Source organism: Cervus elaphus, chromosome 32 (genome assembly GCF_910594005.1).
Source record: "Cervus elaphus chromosome 32, mCerEla1.1, whole genome shotgun sequence".
Taxonomy (NCBI): domain Eukaryota; kingdom Metazoa; phylum Chordata; class Mammalia; order Artiodactyla; family Cervidae; genus Cervus; species Cervus elaphus.
The window spans coordinates 30,429,577-30,444,035 of record NC_057846.1 but is presented as its reverse complement, the minus strand read 5'-3'; the positions used below and the strand labels follow the sequence as shown (position 1 = coordinate 30,444,035).

Below are 14,459 nucleotides of genomic sequence, written 5' to 3'. Positions count from 1 at the left end.
TAACAGAGCAGATAGACTGTTAAAAATCTTTCATTTCCTAATGTTATAAACATTTTGAGTTGAAAAAAAACCAGCTATTTATTGTGTTTAAAATGATTCAGCACATAAATAAAAACCATGTCCATGAGACCTCATTGTTTATTTCACTAGTTGGAGAACTGTTTTCTTGATTCACAGGCTAGAGAAGATTTGAAGAGAAATGAACAGAATTGGTCTTGAATGGCTCTCTGTATTCTGCTACCTGAGGTCATGTCCAAGGTTGTGGGCCCTTCTTTAGGTGTTAGAGATCTCAGGAGAGAGGGATATTTCAGGATAACTGAGAAGAAGAGACCATGGATCCTCAAAGGAGAAAGGACTAGGGACCTGTGGTTACTGAGGACTTGGTGATGCTAAGGAGAACATCTTGGGAATTGCCAGCTGGATCATGAGGCTGCCAAGGACCAAGTGTCAGCCCAGATGCTTTGGCAGTGCAGGCATCTTGGTGGAATGAGGCAACCCCCACAGAGCTGAATAGACTGGGGCCTGGTGTCTGATATTGAGTGCAATGGAGACCAAACATGCAAATTAAAGTTTTAGGGGAATATTTTCATTTCTTATAAAGCTAATTTTGTACCCTAAGACAATATGTGTGTGCATGTGCTCAGTCGTGTCCAACACTGTGTGACTCATGGACTATACCCCACCAGGCTCTTCTTCCATGGAATTTTCCAGGCAAGAATACTGGAGTGGGTTGACCTGCCATATATATTAAAAACTTATCAAGGGGTCAAGGGATACAGAAAACATGCTATATGATATATATAATATAAAATACATTAAAAAAAGTTGTCAAGGAATACATATGCTGCTGCTGCTGCTGCCAAGTCGCTTCAGTCGTGTCTGACTCTGTGCGACCCCATAGATGGCAGCCCACCAGACTCCCTGGGAGTCTCCAGGCAAGAACACTGGAGTGGGTTGCCATTTCCTTCTCCAGGAGTACATATATACCTGCTCAAACCCAGGTCTCCTGCATTGCAGGCAGACTCTTTGCCGACTGAGCCACCAGGAAAGCCAGTATACTTGCTATGATATATATCATACATATTGGGTTGCCATTTCCTTCTCCAATAACTTACCAAGTGGTACATAAAACATTAAAAAATGACAGTTTTACAGTATGGATAAATCCTTCAGGTTCTGAAAGTGATTAAGGTTTTGAATTAAATAGATTTCCACTGTATGCTTTGCTAAGCTTGATAAAATTAAAAGTAGTGATCACTAAGAAATGATATAAATTTTTATTAAAAAAGCACTGTTTTATATAGTATCCATCATTCAGATGAATAATATACATGATGAACTTTAATTATGGAGAATATGCAGGTAGAGTATATATTAAAATTTTATTAGACTATTTGGAGGATTTCATAATTCTATTTTCAAAGGAACACGTGTGGTAGTCAAATATTTCTTATGAACATGAAAATAAAATAAGCTGCAAACTATTTTTTATGAGCTTGCCTGACTGTTTAGCATAAGCAAGTAAGTTAAACTTGGGGGAGCAAAAATTTCATATCACAACCACAAGGTATAGGTAGTGTTAGTTATGTCTGACACTTTGTGACCCCAAGGACTATAGCCTGTCAGGCTCCTCTGTCCATGGGATTTTCCAGGCAAGAATATTGGAGTGGGTTGTCATTTCCTTCTCCAGCCACAATGTATATGGAGACCCAAAATCTTCAAATTAACACCATTGTGAGTAGCACAGATTCACTGTGAGCATTTACAGAAGTATGTATTAATCTGAATCACCCAGTGTTAATATTAATAATTACATGTCTACTTACATTTACATTTAGACACATTACCTAACTAAAACTGCACATCATCTCTAGGTCTTTCACTTGGTGAATAGGGAAAAAACACATTTTTCACAAGCAGTGTATAAATTTGCTCCATACTTCCATCTAGAATGCAAGTGTTAAACTTCATGAATTCTAACAAGAAAATGATCTTTGCATTTAAGCATGAGGCATTTTTAAAATGTTCTGAAATCAAGTAAGCATAGTATCATAATTCTAACTATCCACAAAACATTATAGAACAAGTAGATGTACAAAATTTAAAGTAAAAAAATAAAATGTAGACATGATATTACCAGTTATCCCACCTTATGAAAAGGACTTAATGATTGTGTAACAACATATTTCATTGACTATTTTGTAAATAATATTTTCACAGGTCTTTACTAGAAAGTTGGGTACTTCTAGAGGCTGTATTATAAAGTGCAGGATATAGAAAAGAATTTCTTATATTGAAAGTGTGGCTGCATACTATAAAGTAATATAAGTTATTTCCAAGAAGCAGTATAGGAAATTCAGGTATAAACTCACTGACACAATTATTCCATGCAAGAGTTGTATCAATCTAATGAAAAAATTAAACATAGGACTTTGAATAAAAATCTCACAGATTGCACTAGAAATTTAAAATCCAGTTAACCTCACTGAGGCTCAGTTGCCTAATAAATAAAATTACAGAGCATCTGAAATATAAAAGATTTTATTCATTGCAAAACATCATTAAATCTGTTCTCTATTAGTTTGTTAGCCATCTATTTAGAGTAATATACTAAAAGCTAGTACTGGGAACTTATTCTATACTTAAAACTTTACATGGATTATCTTTTAACCATCCCACCAGCACGGTGAAATGTACTCTACTAAGAAATGAAAATATTTCTGAAAAACTTTAATTTACATGTTTGGTCTCCATTGCACTCAATATCAGCACTCTAATAATCTATATTTTACCTAGAAAGTCTTTGAATTTTAGTGTGATTGAGTAATTTTATCAGGATTATTTAGCTACTGCAGATACTTTAGAATATTCATAGCAATCTTTAAAAAAGAGCAACAATGTTGGAGAACTTAAAAACTATTGCAAAGCTACAGCAAATAAGACAGTGCTGACCTGACATAAGGATAACACATAGAAAATCAGAATCAAATAGAGACCCAGAAATAGTTACATGTATGAGCTTCTGAGTTTTGACAAAGTCAGTAAAGTGATTCAATGAGAAAAAGCAAAGTCTTTTCAACAAATGGTGCTGGAATAATTCATCTCTATATGGACAAAATAAACCTCAATTTATGCCACACAGTTATCAAAATTAAAAGCTAAAAAATAAGGCTTTTAAAGAAAAGCATCTTTGTGACTTGGGAGTAGGCAAAACATTCTTAGGCCACAAAAAGCAGTAACTAGTAAATGTTTAAAATGATATGTATATGAAAAAGTGATTAATATTAATATTAATTATCAAGTAATAACAAATTAATAATGTGAAATTCCACAGAACAGTCACCAGAATGACTTGAATTAATAAAATTGCTAATACTAAATATTAGTGAACCTGTGAAACACAAAATTCTCTTTCATATTTGATGGAAGATGATGAAATAAAATTTGTATTTTAAAGGAGGACAAGAACATTTAAAAGTAAAATTCTCTCTCTTAGCTTGGGCCTGCTCCCTCTGCCCCTAATGTGCAATGTACATCTACGCCTCATGTTAACCAGAGCACCTCAAAGTGGGAATGCCTGCTCCACAGGAAGATCTTTCCTTCTTCTGACACTAGCTATGTAACCTCTTAAAAGAATAACATTTTCCCCATATCTGCAGGGGGTCATAAGGCCTTGCTGCTCCCCATGTACTACGCTTGTGAAAAGTGAGTGTTAGTTACTCACTGTGGCCAACTCTTTGCCACCCCATGGACTATAGCTGGCCAGTCTTCTATGTCTATGGAATTCTCCAGACAAAAATACTGGTGAGTGAGCGAATGAATGAAAGTCACTCAGTCGTGTCTGACTCTTTGCGACCGCATGGGCTACACAGTCCATGGAGTTCTCCAGACCAGAATACTGGAGTGGGTAGCCTTTCCCTTCTCCAGGGGATCTTCCCAACCCAGGGATTGAACCCAGGTCTCCCACATTGCAGGTGCATTCTTTACTAGCTGAGCCACAAGGAAGGCCCAAGAGTACTGGAGTGGGTAGCCTACCCCTTCTCCAGGGGAACTTCCCAACCCAGGAAATCGAACCAGGGTCTCCTGCATTGTAGGCAGATTCTTTACCAACTGAGATACCAGGAGAGGGTTGCCATTCCCTTCTCCAAGGGATCTTCCTGATCCAGGGATCGAACCTGGGTCTCTTGCACTGCAGGCAGGATCTTCACCATTTGAGCCACCAAGGAAGGCCCTTGTACTATACTTACTTGGACTATTAGTCTTTGGTGAACTTTATGTAAAATATCAGTATATCCTGTGTCTTGAAAATGTACATGACTGAGCCATCCCCTTCTGACAGACAGAACAGCTCTCAGGGTTTCTGAGAGTCTATCTCTTGAATTATAATCTAGTGTGGCTTGAATAAGATTTCTTTTCACTAATTCTTCTTAGCTTGACTGTTGACTGAAATTTCATTGACAAAGAGTTAAGTGATACAACCACTTTGGAAAGTTCTGGCATTTTTATATAAAACTGAACATGGCTAGATACATCCCCATGCATCTTTCAATTAGGAAAATGCATAAATAAAATATTTTATGTTCATACAGCCAATCAGCAATAAAGCAGAAAGGAGACAGACAACATCATGGATAGATCTCAAAAACACTGTGTGGAATGAAATAAATCTAACAAATAGTACATCTTCTATGATCAATTTATGTTAGTATTAAATCAGTCTACCCTAGTACAGAGTTAAAAAAAAAAAGGAGAGTAGAGTTTGCTTCTGGTGGGTCATGGTGGGGATTTACCAGGAAAGAGATGAGGGAACTTTCTGGAGTGATGGCAAAATTTTGGGTTACACAAGTGTATGCATTTTCAAAACCCAGCAAATAAGCATTTAGGCTTTGTGAATATCACTGCTTAATTATTTTACAGTGAAAGGAAAGAAACTGTAAGTGATCTTCAATGCTAGTTAATGATGTACATGCTGAAGTGATGAGGAAAAGTGTGCAGATTTACACAACTTATGCTTGAATGAATAAAAATAAGATATATTGGTAGATGGATAGTTGAAACATATACATAATTAAAGACATAGAGAAAAATGATACTAGAAGAATCTAGCTGGGGGTATAGGCGCTTTCTGTAAAATACCCTTAACATGTAGTATGGGCTTCCCTGGTGGCTCAGTGGTAAAGAATCCACCTGCAATGCAGGAGACCTGGGTTCAGTCCCTGGGTTGGGAAGATCACCTGGAGAAGGGCATGGCAACCCACTCCAATATTCTTACCCAGAAAATCCCCATGGACAGAGGAGCCTGGCGGGCTTCAGTCCATGGGGTCACAAAGAATCCGACACAACTGAGTGACTAAGAACAGCAGGTAGAATGCTTGAGAATTTCTGTAGTAACTTGTGGGAAAGAAAGTGTGGTCACAGAACTTATAGGATTATCCAGTTTCTGGGGGTAAAGTTTGTCAAACTGTGTGCTATGAAAATCTAAATAAACAAATGTTAATTGATGCTAATGTTTGATGATTATTGACTATTATAATACAGATATTAATGACATACAGGAATACTGAAAAAATATGTAATTCCTGTTGCTAAATCACAATATTAACATAAATGTTATATTATTCAAAGTCTATATTTTACAATATTTCCAGGAAAGGAGTATCTAGAAAAAACATCTGATATTAATAGTTTACCTCAAAATTCAAGAGTTTTAGGTATTTCTGGATAAACTCATATTTACTTCCATATTATGAAAATTCAAATATGTCTAAATAATAAACATGTGTAATAAAATTCCAACAAGAAACTCAGTAGAGTCTCTTGAAAGAAAACTTTATGTCAAAATATTTTTAGAGGAAAAATATGTATGACAGTTATCAGATTTGTTAAATGAAGGTAAAGTAGGAGACTCTCCTTTTAAAATTAGAACTTAATATAAAGGTATTTTAATTAAAATGATATCAAAATTATAAATAGAAAATTTGGTCAATGAAACACAATACAATCTAAAACAAATGGCAAGTATATATGAAAAGTTAATATTTGACAAGCTGTAGCAGTCCTTTTGGGGTGGAAAATATGAGGTTATTTAGTAAATGATGCTTAATATGTTGACTTTCCATACAGAAGAAATAACATTAGATACTTAACAAACTCTGTATGAATAATTTCTAGATTTATCTATTAAAAATATAAATATGAATAAATTAGAGACTATTTTCCAATAGAAAATTGGAAGAAAATTCAGAACATAATTTCCCATTTTATTTACTCAAAATATAAAAGAAATATATTAGGAATAAATATATAAGAAATAAGCTAGTGTACAAAATAAACAATAAAATTAGAAGAAATCCAAATCTAGAAAAGGGAAACCTTGGAAACAAAACTAAAGCCCAGAAATCATAAGGAAAAAGAATTTAGATCATTTACAATTTCAGTCTTTGGTTGGAATGATTTTTCTCCAGTTGCCCTCCACTTCTCAAACTAGCCTAGAATCCCTTTAGAATGCCCTGGGCTCAGATTAGGAGACTGGAATCAGACTAAACCTGGATATAAGTAGACTTTTGGCAACAGAATATCAACAGATAAATGATACCCTGAGTTTCTTCTCTATTGAAATTTTCAAGCTTTCACTGAGGAAAGTTTACAACATACACTTATTCATTTTACTACAAAATACTTTTTAAAAGGCCTGTTGAAAACTGAAGCCCACATGTATTAGAAGAACTTGTGAATTTCTATGTTGTTAGTCTCTGGAATTAGTGAAGAACAATTGTGTTCATTTTTATAGCATTATAGTAATCACAATAATGGACCGCAGAGGAGTTTTCAAAGTGGGTAGTCAGGGATTATAGCAGAGAGAAGGATTAATGTTGAACTGAAGTCATTCCTCTGCCTGTATTTTCCAAGCAATTCAGTTTTGGTGTTTAGATACCAAAAATGTAACAAGATTTTGTTTTTAAGGTGTTCTGCAATTCTCAAATTTGAAAATGAGTGGTCAAGATCTCTAGAATTCTCAACATTCTGAGAAAATGATTCAGACTTCTCTTACTCTAAGTCGTAAGATGCAATTACTAAATGCAAACTTAAGCAGAACTTGAGTATGATGTATCTTGTTCTTGCTAAATATTTAACACAGTACCAGAGATAGAGTTGGCACTCATTATTTGCCATTTCAAGGATGAAATAAATGGGGAATTGAACAGAAAAGTGTCTTAAGAAAAAATAATACAATGCAAACTGTGACCTGAACATATATTCTTATACTATCTCATCACTGTTACTGTCTTATCACTTTAGGCTACCCTGAGCTTTCTTTAGCTGCAAAGGACATGGTTTCTGTTATCACATTTGTATTATTTCCTGCCCATTTGCACACCCTTTATGGTCTCTTCCTGAAAATTAGATCAAACAAATCCCTCTGTCAATCATTACTCCCAGTTCTCAAGTGAAGGGAAGCATCTCATGAACATTTGCTACTAACTCTAAACAAATATATAAATACATACAGAGAATGAAAGAACAAAAGGAAGGAAGGAGGAAAGAGAGGGAGGGAAGAAAAGAAAAGAGAAGAGAGGAGAGGAGAGGTATGGGGAAGGGAAGTGGAGAGGAGAAAAACACTACTTCATCATCACTTTTTTTTTTTTTCTCATAGGTAGAAAAATACCAGCAAAGTATTTTACCTCTTTACTGACAAATTCTCTCAGGGAAAAAACCCATACCATTTAATAACTTGTGGCTTTTCCTTGAACACAAGAATGATGCAAATTAAAGCTCTATGTTTCCAGAGATTAATTAGGAGCCTGTCAACCTCACATTTTTGTTTTAAATTATATACATATGAGAATAGAAATGATGAAAAGATCCCAATTCTATCATTAAATATTAACTCATTTTACTGATTCAAAGTCTAGATTCTTGCCTTATTCTTGAACTGGGAGAAATGATGACTGAGGATTTGTTTTATCTGATTTGCAGGAAGAGACCATAAAGGGTGTGCAAATGGGCAGGAAATAATACAAATATGAAGACAGAAACCTGCAGCTAGAGAAAGCTCGGGGTAGCCTAAAGCAGTAAGATAGTAACAGTGATAAGTAATAGAATGCAGATCCAAACAATCCTTGGACAATGGGCATTACGTTATACATTTTATCACTTTTCACCAAAGACTGCAGAAATTCTATTGAACTGCAATAATTTAGCTACATATTAATTAAAGAAAAAAGAAAAAGAACATTTATACTTGGATTATTTCAGGCAAACAGGCTATGATGTCCTTGACGACTATTTGTTGTTTACTTAACAAATATGTCCCTGCCAAAAACCAGTATCACTTGATATTAAAAAAAAAATAAAGAAACTCCATGTACGTATGTTTAAAAGTCACATGAAGACTAGTGCAGACCTTGGCACATATTAAGCATTCATCAAACAGCTGTTGAGTAAATAAATTATAGCAACCTATAACATATCCACACCAAAATATTACCTAAACTCTATAATAAACTTTTTGAAATGTTTCTTTCTAGTCTTTTACTCTTGACAAAAACAAAATCAAGGACAGCATAACTTCTTACCCCATAGATTACACATTTACTTGGTCAATCAATGTCACCTTCTTGATTAGACTTAGGTGTCAGCTAAGGGCAGTTCTTATTGCCCTGAAAGGAAAATTGCCAGCAGGGCTTGTAAGGATCTTCTCAGACACTGCTTTTAATCTTCAGTACACAAATGAATAATTGAACACTGCCAGCATTATAGTGCTTTGCTTCTATTTCAGTTTTGGAATTTAGATTAGTACCACTCATCTTGAGGGCTGCCAATCTGCTTTTAGCACTAGCAGATAAGTCTAGCTAGGCTCAGTGTTTAAATAATTTATGAATAATTAGAAAATAAGAGCCAGAAACATGATATACTAATTATAATTTAATTCACATCCATACTTATGAAAGTTGAGACATGTCAGCAAGGTAATTAAAGTAGCAATTGGTTCTTACTCCTTTTTTGGCAATAGGCTTTTCGTAATGAAATTTGTGAAATGAGTACATAATTACTAAAATGTTAGAGGCAAAAAAAGAAATGTTTCTTTTAGCACTTAGTAATTAAAATTTTTATTGAATGAAACGCTGGTATCCGTGATAAAACACAGCTCAAAAAAGTAGGAATTTCCAGTAGTCATGTATGGATGTGAGAGTTGGACTATAAAGAAAGCTGAGCGCCAAAGAATTGATGCTTTTGAACTGTGGTGTTGGAGAAGACTCTTGAGAGTCCCTTGGACTGCCAGGAGACCCAACCAGTCCATCCTAAAGGAAACCAGTCCTGAATACTCATTGGAAGGACTGATACTGAAGCTGAAACTCCAATACTTTGGCCACCTGATGTGAAGAACTGACTCATTGGAAAAGACCCTGATGCTGGGAAAGATTGAAGGCAGGAGGAGAAGGGGACGACTGAGGATGAGATGGTTGGATGGCATCACTGACACAATGGACATGAGTTTGAGTAAACTCCGGGAGTTGGTGATGGACAGGGAGGCCTGGCGTGACCTGGACATGACTGAGGAACTGAACTGAACTGAATGTTAGTCACATGTATCTTAGTAATACAATAACATGATACTACACTCCTTATACGTAGGCATTTAGTATCCTCATTATTCAGTTTTACTAATAAACAAATTATTACAACACTACTATGTGTGAGATAGAGTGCCTGGCTGTTTCTGAACTAAAGATAAACAAGGAAGATGTTGATCCTGTTCTGGTGGGAACACAACCTTGTTAAGTAGTAAGGAAAAAATAATTTATACAAAAATGTTGAGTTGCCAACTGAGAATAGAATCATAAATAAAGACTATAACACACTATGAGACACTGTTTTCACATATTCTTCAAACTCCTAAATCCTTCTGGTTCAGTATAAAGTAAATAATTTTCATATTTGTCTTATTAAAAATACTTTGATCACATGAAGAGGCCCACTTTCTCTGTTATTAACTAGCTGTTTAAATCTGCGCTACTCACCTAGTGAGAAACCATATTTTTAAAGGCCTTTTATCACAGAATTACAAGGGCTGCAAAGTTTACTGTTGTAAGTGTGACATTTTTCTTTAACACTTTTCAACTTGATTTTTCTAATTTTATTTGAGTATTTTTTCCACTCGTCCACCTAGGAAGGGCTGAGCCTGCTTTTCATGAAATAAAATGAGTTGCTCAATATTTTATTGTGTTTTCAAGACAAAGACTCTCTCTCAGGTTAATATATTTTTTTTTTTCAGGTTAATATTTTAATTTAGCTTTAAAAATGATTTTAAATATGTAATTTATTTTTAATATCAGTAAGGTTGTCTTTTTTAATATCATAGGAAATGCACTTTAGTATGCTATCTGTGTGTGTTAGTCATGTCTGACTCTTTGTGACCCCATGGACTGTGTAGCCCATCAGGCCCCTCTGTCCATGTGATTCTCCAGGCAAGATTACTGGAGTGGGTTGCCGTTTCCTTCTCCAGGGGATCTTCCTGACCCAGGGATCGAACCCAGGTCCCCTGCATCACAGGCAGATTCTTTACCATCTGGGTTATAGGGAAGTCCAGTATGCTATTAACCTATTTGAAATTAATGATAGAAAATATTGGTTTTTTTTAATATAATATTGTATTGGTTTAAGGTATAATAATTTTAATATATGTATATATTGCAAATATTTATAATATACAATATATACCACTGCAAGTTATATATTATATATAGTTTTATATACAATTTATACAATATATATTGAATATAACTTATTTCTTGAATTAAGAACAATAGATAAGTTATTATCTTATCTAAACAATAGACTAGATTTTAGTATTTTAACTTTTATCAATGATTGCCATGATTATCCTGGGGAGAATACACTACAAAATTGTCTTCTCAAACTGACGGACAGAGCTTATTTCACCAAATATATAAGATTAAGGAGTCCATCATAGGGCAGTTAAGTTTTGCCTTTTACTGATGGCTGTTTACTTTGGTTTCTATATTTCCCTCTACTTCTCTGACTGTTTATAGCTTTCTCTCATTGTCTGCCTCCCCCTTTTTCATGCCTATATGTGCCATATGTTTCATTATCTACATCAGATTTTCTGAAATCCCTATTTGTATTAGTCCTCCTGTCAACATCCTCCATAACTGCCTTTTCTTTTCTTTTTCCACACTTCTCCTGTCTGATATATTTATTTTATATCCATTGTACATTTGTAAAGGAAAAATACACAGAAGGATAGAATAGTAACTCACACGTCCTTGCGCTCTATCAAATAGCTGATTATCTATTTGCCATGTAGACAGGGAACGTCAACTCCTTATACAGTTTTGTAGCATATTTTCTACTTTGGTTCTTTATATATCAAGGGCCATCATCAGTGATGGAAACTGTGACACAGGTGTAGAGGCCAGGACTTACCTGAGGTCTTGGGAAGGTTCTGCTCGGATGTGAGGTGTCTCAACAGAGTGCCCGAACACTGCTCCTTCAGTGCCTGAGGGCGACATGAGGGCAAGAGTCAGCATAAGCAAACGGACAGACACAGTCGTTTTCCTTTCTGTTTTTATACATTAAATATTCTTCTAAGAATGGGAAAACTTAAAATAGGACTACAACAAATTAAAAGAGAAAACCTGGAAAAAGAGTTCAAGGTAGTGAAGGACCAAAAAGGGTAAATATAAGTCCCATCATTAGTGGTGTTCAGTTGCTAAATCATGTCTGACTCTTTGCAGTCCCACCATGTTGACCCTTTTTAAGACAATCTCATTCATAAAAGTTTAGACTGAGTGAAGATTGTAACCCTCTGATCACAGAACAAATATTTATCTCGTTCCTGTTCCTTTATTCTCAGGTGTGAATTTGAAGTAGGGATATGTTACAATATTCAGTTCTTTCTACAAGCAGCAAAGTTGAAATGAAAATGTGGATGTAGTATAGGATTAATTGTTTAAAGTATAGTATTAATTGTTTAAAGGCATGGGTTTCATAGGGCATTTAGCAATTCACCCACAAGCAGCTCCCACGTTTAGTTAGAGTGATCATCAAACTGCAGAGAACAGGGCACCTTACTTTTGACTTCTGTGAAATTAAGGTTCAATCTAAAACCATAAATGGCTAGAACTCATTAGAGTGGACTTTATATGGGATCACAGTTATCTCAAGAGGTCATGTGCTCAGACAGTTGAATGATATTCTATCTAAACCTTTGTTTATTATTGTCATTTGATTTTCCAGAATGACAAGAGTTCTAATTTAACTGAGAAAAATAAAATGATTTTCTTTTACTGAGAATGATTTTTCTTTTAACTGAGAACAATAAAATGCAAAGACGTTTGTTAAAGATGATGAAAAAACACAGCCTCCTTTTTTACCTTTGTAATTTTACATAAATGAAAGCATTCCCTTGGAGATAAACTCTATTATCTTTTGGTTTAATCTTATTCAAACACCTTGGTGTAAGAATGTCATACCTTCTCCATCAATGGCTTCAACAGCAGCTCAATAATCTAGTGCAAATACAAACTTTATACCTTCAATGTTAAGCTGCTTCTACTTATCATGAAGAACAATATAAAGTAAATTGATTCCATAAGCAATGACGTAAGTGCCGTTAGGAAATTACAGAAAGCATTTAAATTCCTTAAAGGTAAGGGTATATATGGGGAAACATACTAGAATCACCAGAGGACTCTATATAAAACAGCAAAGCAATTCTTCCACCTTGAATCACAGAGGAAGAAATTGTTTTCAAAATCTGTTACATGGTTCCATCTATATTATGGTTCGAAGTGTAAATGTATAAGGTTCTGCTCCAGTAAATTCCCAAGATTACAGATTTCAGTTTGTAAGCTAAAAGCCATCCACGATTGTTAACTTCTTACTGGATTTTAGTAGCTGTTGTTGGGTTTTTTGTTTTGTTTTTTCCTAGAGAGGATATTTAGGGCATACTGTTTATTTATTTAACTGTTTTCACACATTTAGAGCAATTATTTCTTTAAGGAATTTTTTCTTTTAATGTTTTGTAAAATATTTTATTTCTGTTAGTGAACAATTCTCAGGAATAAGTCTTTGGAAGTAAAGTAACAGTTTTAGATAAAACTCTGATTTTGTGATTGTGGAGGGTGGCATTTGAATAAATATTTTAGGGTACATATTTCCATTTCTCAAGGAGAGACTCCTTTGGCATTTTAAAATAAGATGTAATTTACAGATGGGATAGTATCTGTGTGCAGAGTTCAAAAATTAATTTCTACTATTTTATAATTTTGAAAACTTCCCAGATAAGATGCCAGAAACATATGATGTAACACAGATTACATAAACATATAATGAATAGTAGTAAAATTTATTTTGAAACAGAATGACACATATAGTAACTTAGTACAGAATATATCAGTGAAGGTGAAAGTAGAATGTTATTAAATGTTTAATTTTACAATGAAGATGAAAAACTGATAAAGGTCTCAGTTCTAAGTATCAACAGAAAATATTGGTGATTTTTGTTAAGAAAAGATTCTTGAAGAAATAACTGTATAATCATACCACCTAAGGGGCTAAATTGAAAACTGCATAAAATAACATAAATAATTAACTCACTTCAGACTTCCAGATAATAAGAAAATTAATCTCATCCTCTCACTTTTTGTCCCCAAATGAGTCAAAAGGGCATCAGTAAATAAGCAACAATGATGATCTTAAAAGGAAATCAGTGAGGAAGAATAAAAGCCATCTGAGCCAGAAACAAACTCTCATAGTATAAAAAATTTAAAAATGTATAAATATAGATTTCCCATGAACAGGAAAGTCCTACAAATATCAGATTATTCATGGGGCTGCCAGACTTGGCAATTTAAAATACTGAACACTGCATTAAGTTTGAAGTTTGGTTAAAAATAAAATCATATTTTAGTATAAGTATGCAAACTTGCAGGGGGACGTACTTATACTAAAAATCATTTGTTGTTTGTTTGAAATTTAAAATTTACTTGGCACCATATATTTTACCTGGTAAATCTAACCATTCTGTGTGTGTGTTAGTCGCTCAGTCGTGTCTGACTCTGTGATCCCAGGGACTGTAGCCTGCCAGGCTCTTCTGTCCATGGATTTCTCCAAGCAAGAATACTGGAGTGGGTTGCATTCCCTTCTCCAGGGGATTTTCCCAACACAGGGATCGAACCTGCATCTCCTCCTGCATTGCAAGCAGACTCTTTACCATCTGAGCCACCAGTAATATAACCATCAGTCATTTATTTGGGACAAAGAGTATAGATCTGCTTTACCCTCACTTCAGGAAAACAAAAATGTGTGATGAATTCTCACATCTTAAGTTATAGAAACCATGGAAACCAAAAAGGAAGAGATACAAAATAACAGAGAAAAAGTAACATAACTCTGACATTTATTAATATGTACATTTAAACTTACTGAATAAA

General features: G+C 34.5%; 1 protein-coding gene across 1 annotated transcript in view; it reads right to left on the bottom strand.

Moving 5' to 3' along the window:
* SGCZ (sarcoglycan zeta) overlaps positions 1-14,459 on the bottom strand; it is a 1,061,503-nt gene that overhangs the window by 14,782 nt on the left and 1,032,262 nt on the right. The window contains exon 6 of the mRNA XM_043893729.1: positions 11,449-11,521. Coding sequence (XP_043749664.1) covers positions 11,449-11,521 — 73 coding nt within the window. The remainder of the gene's footprint in view (positions 1-11,448; positions 11,522-14,459) is intronic.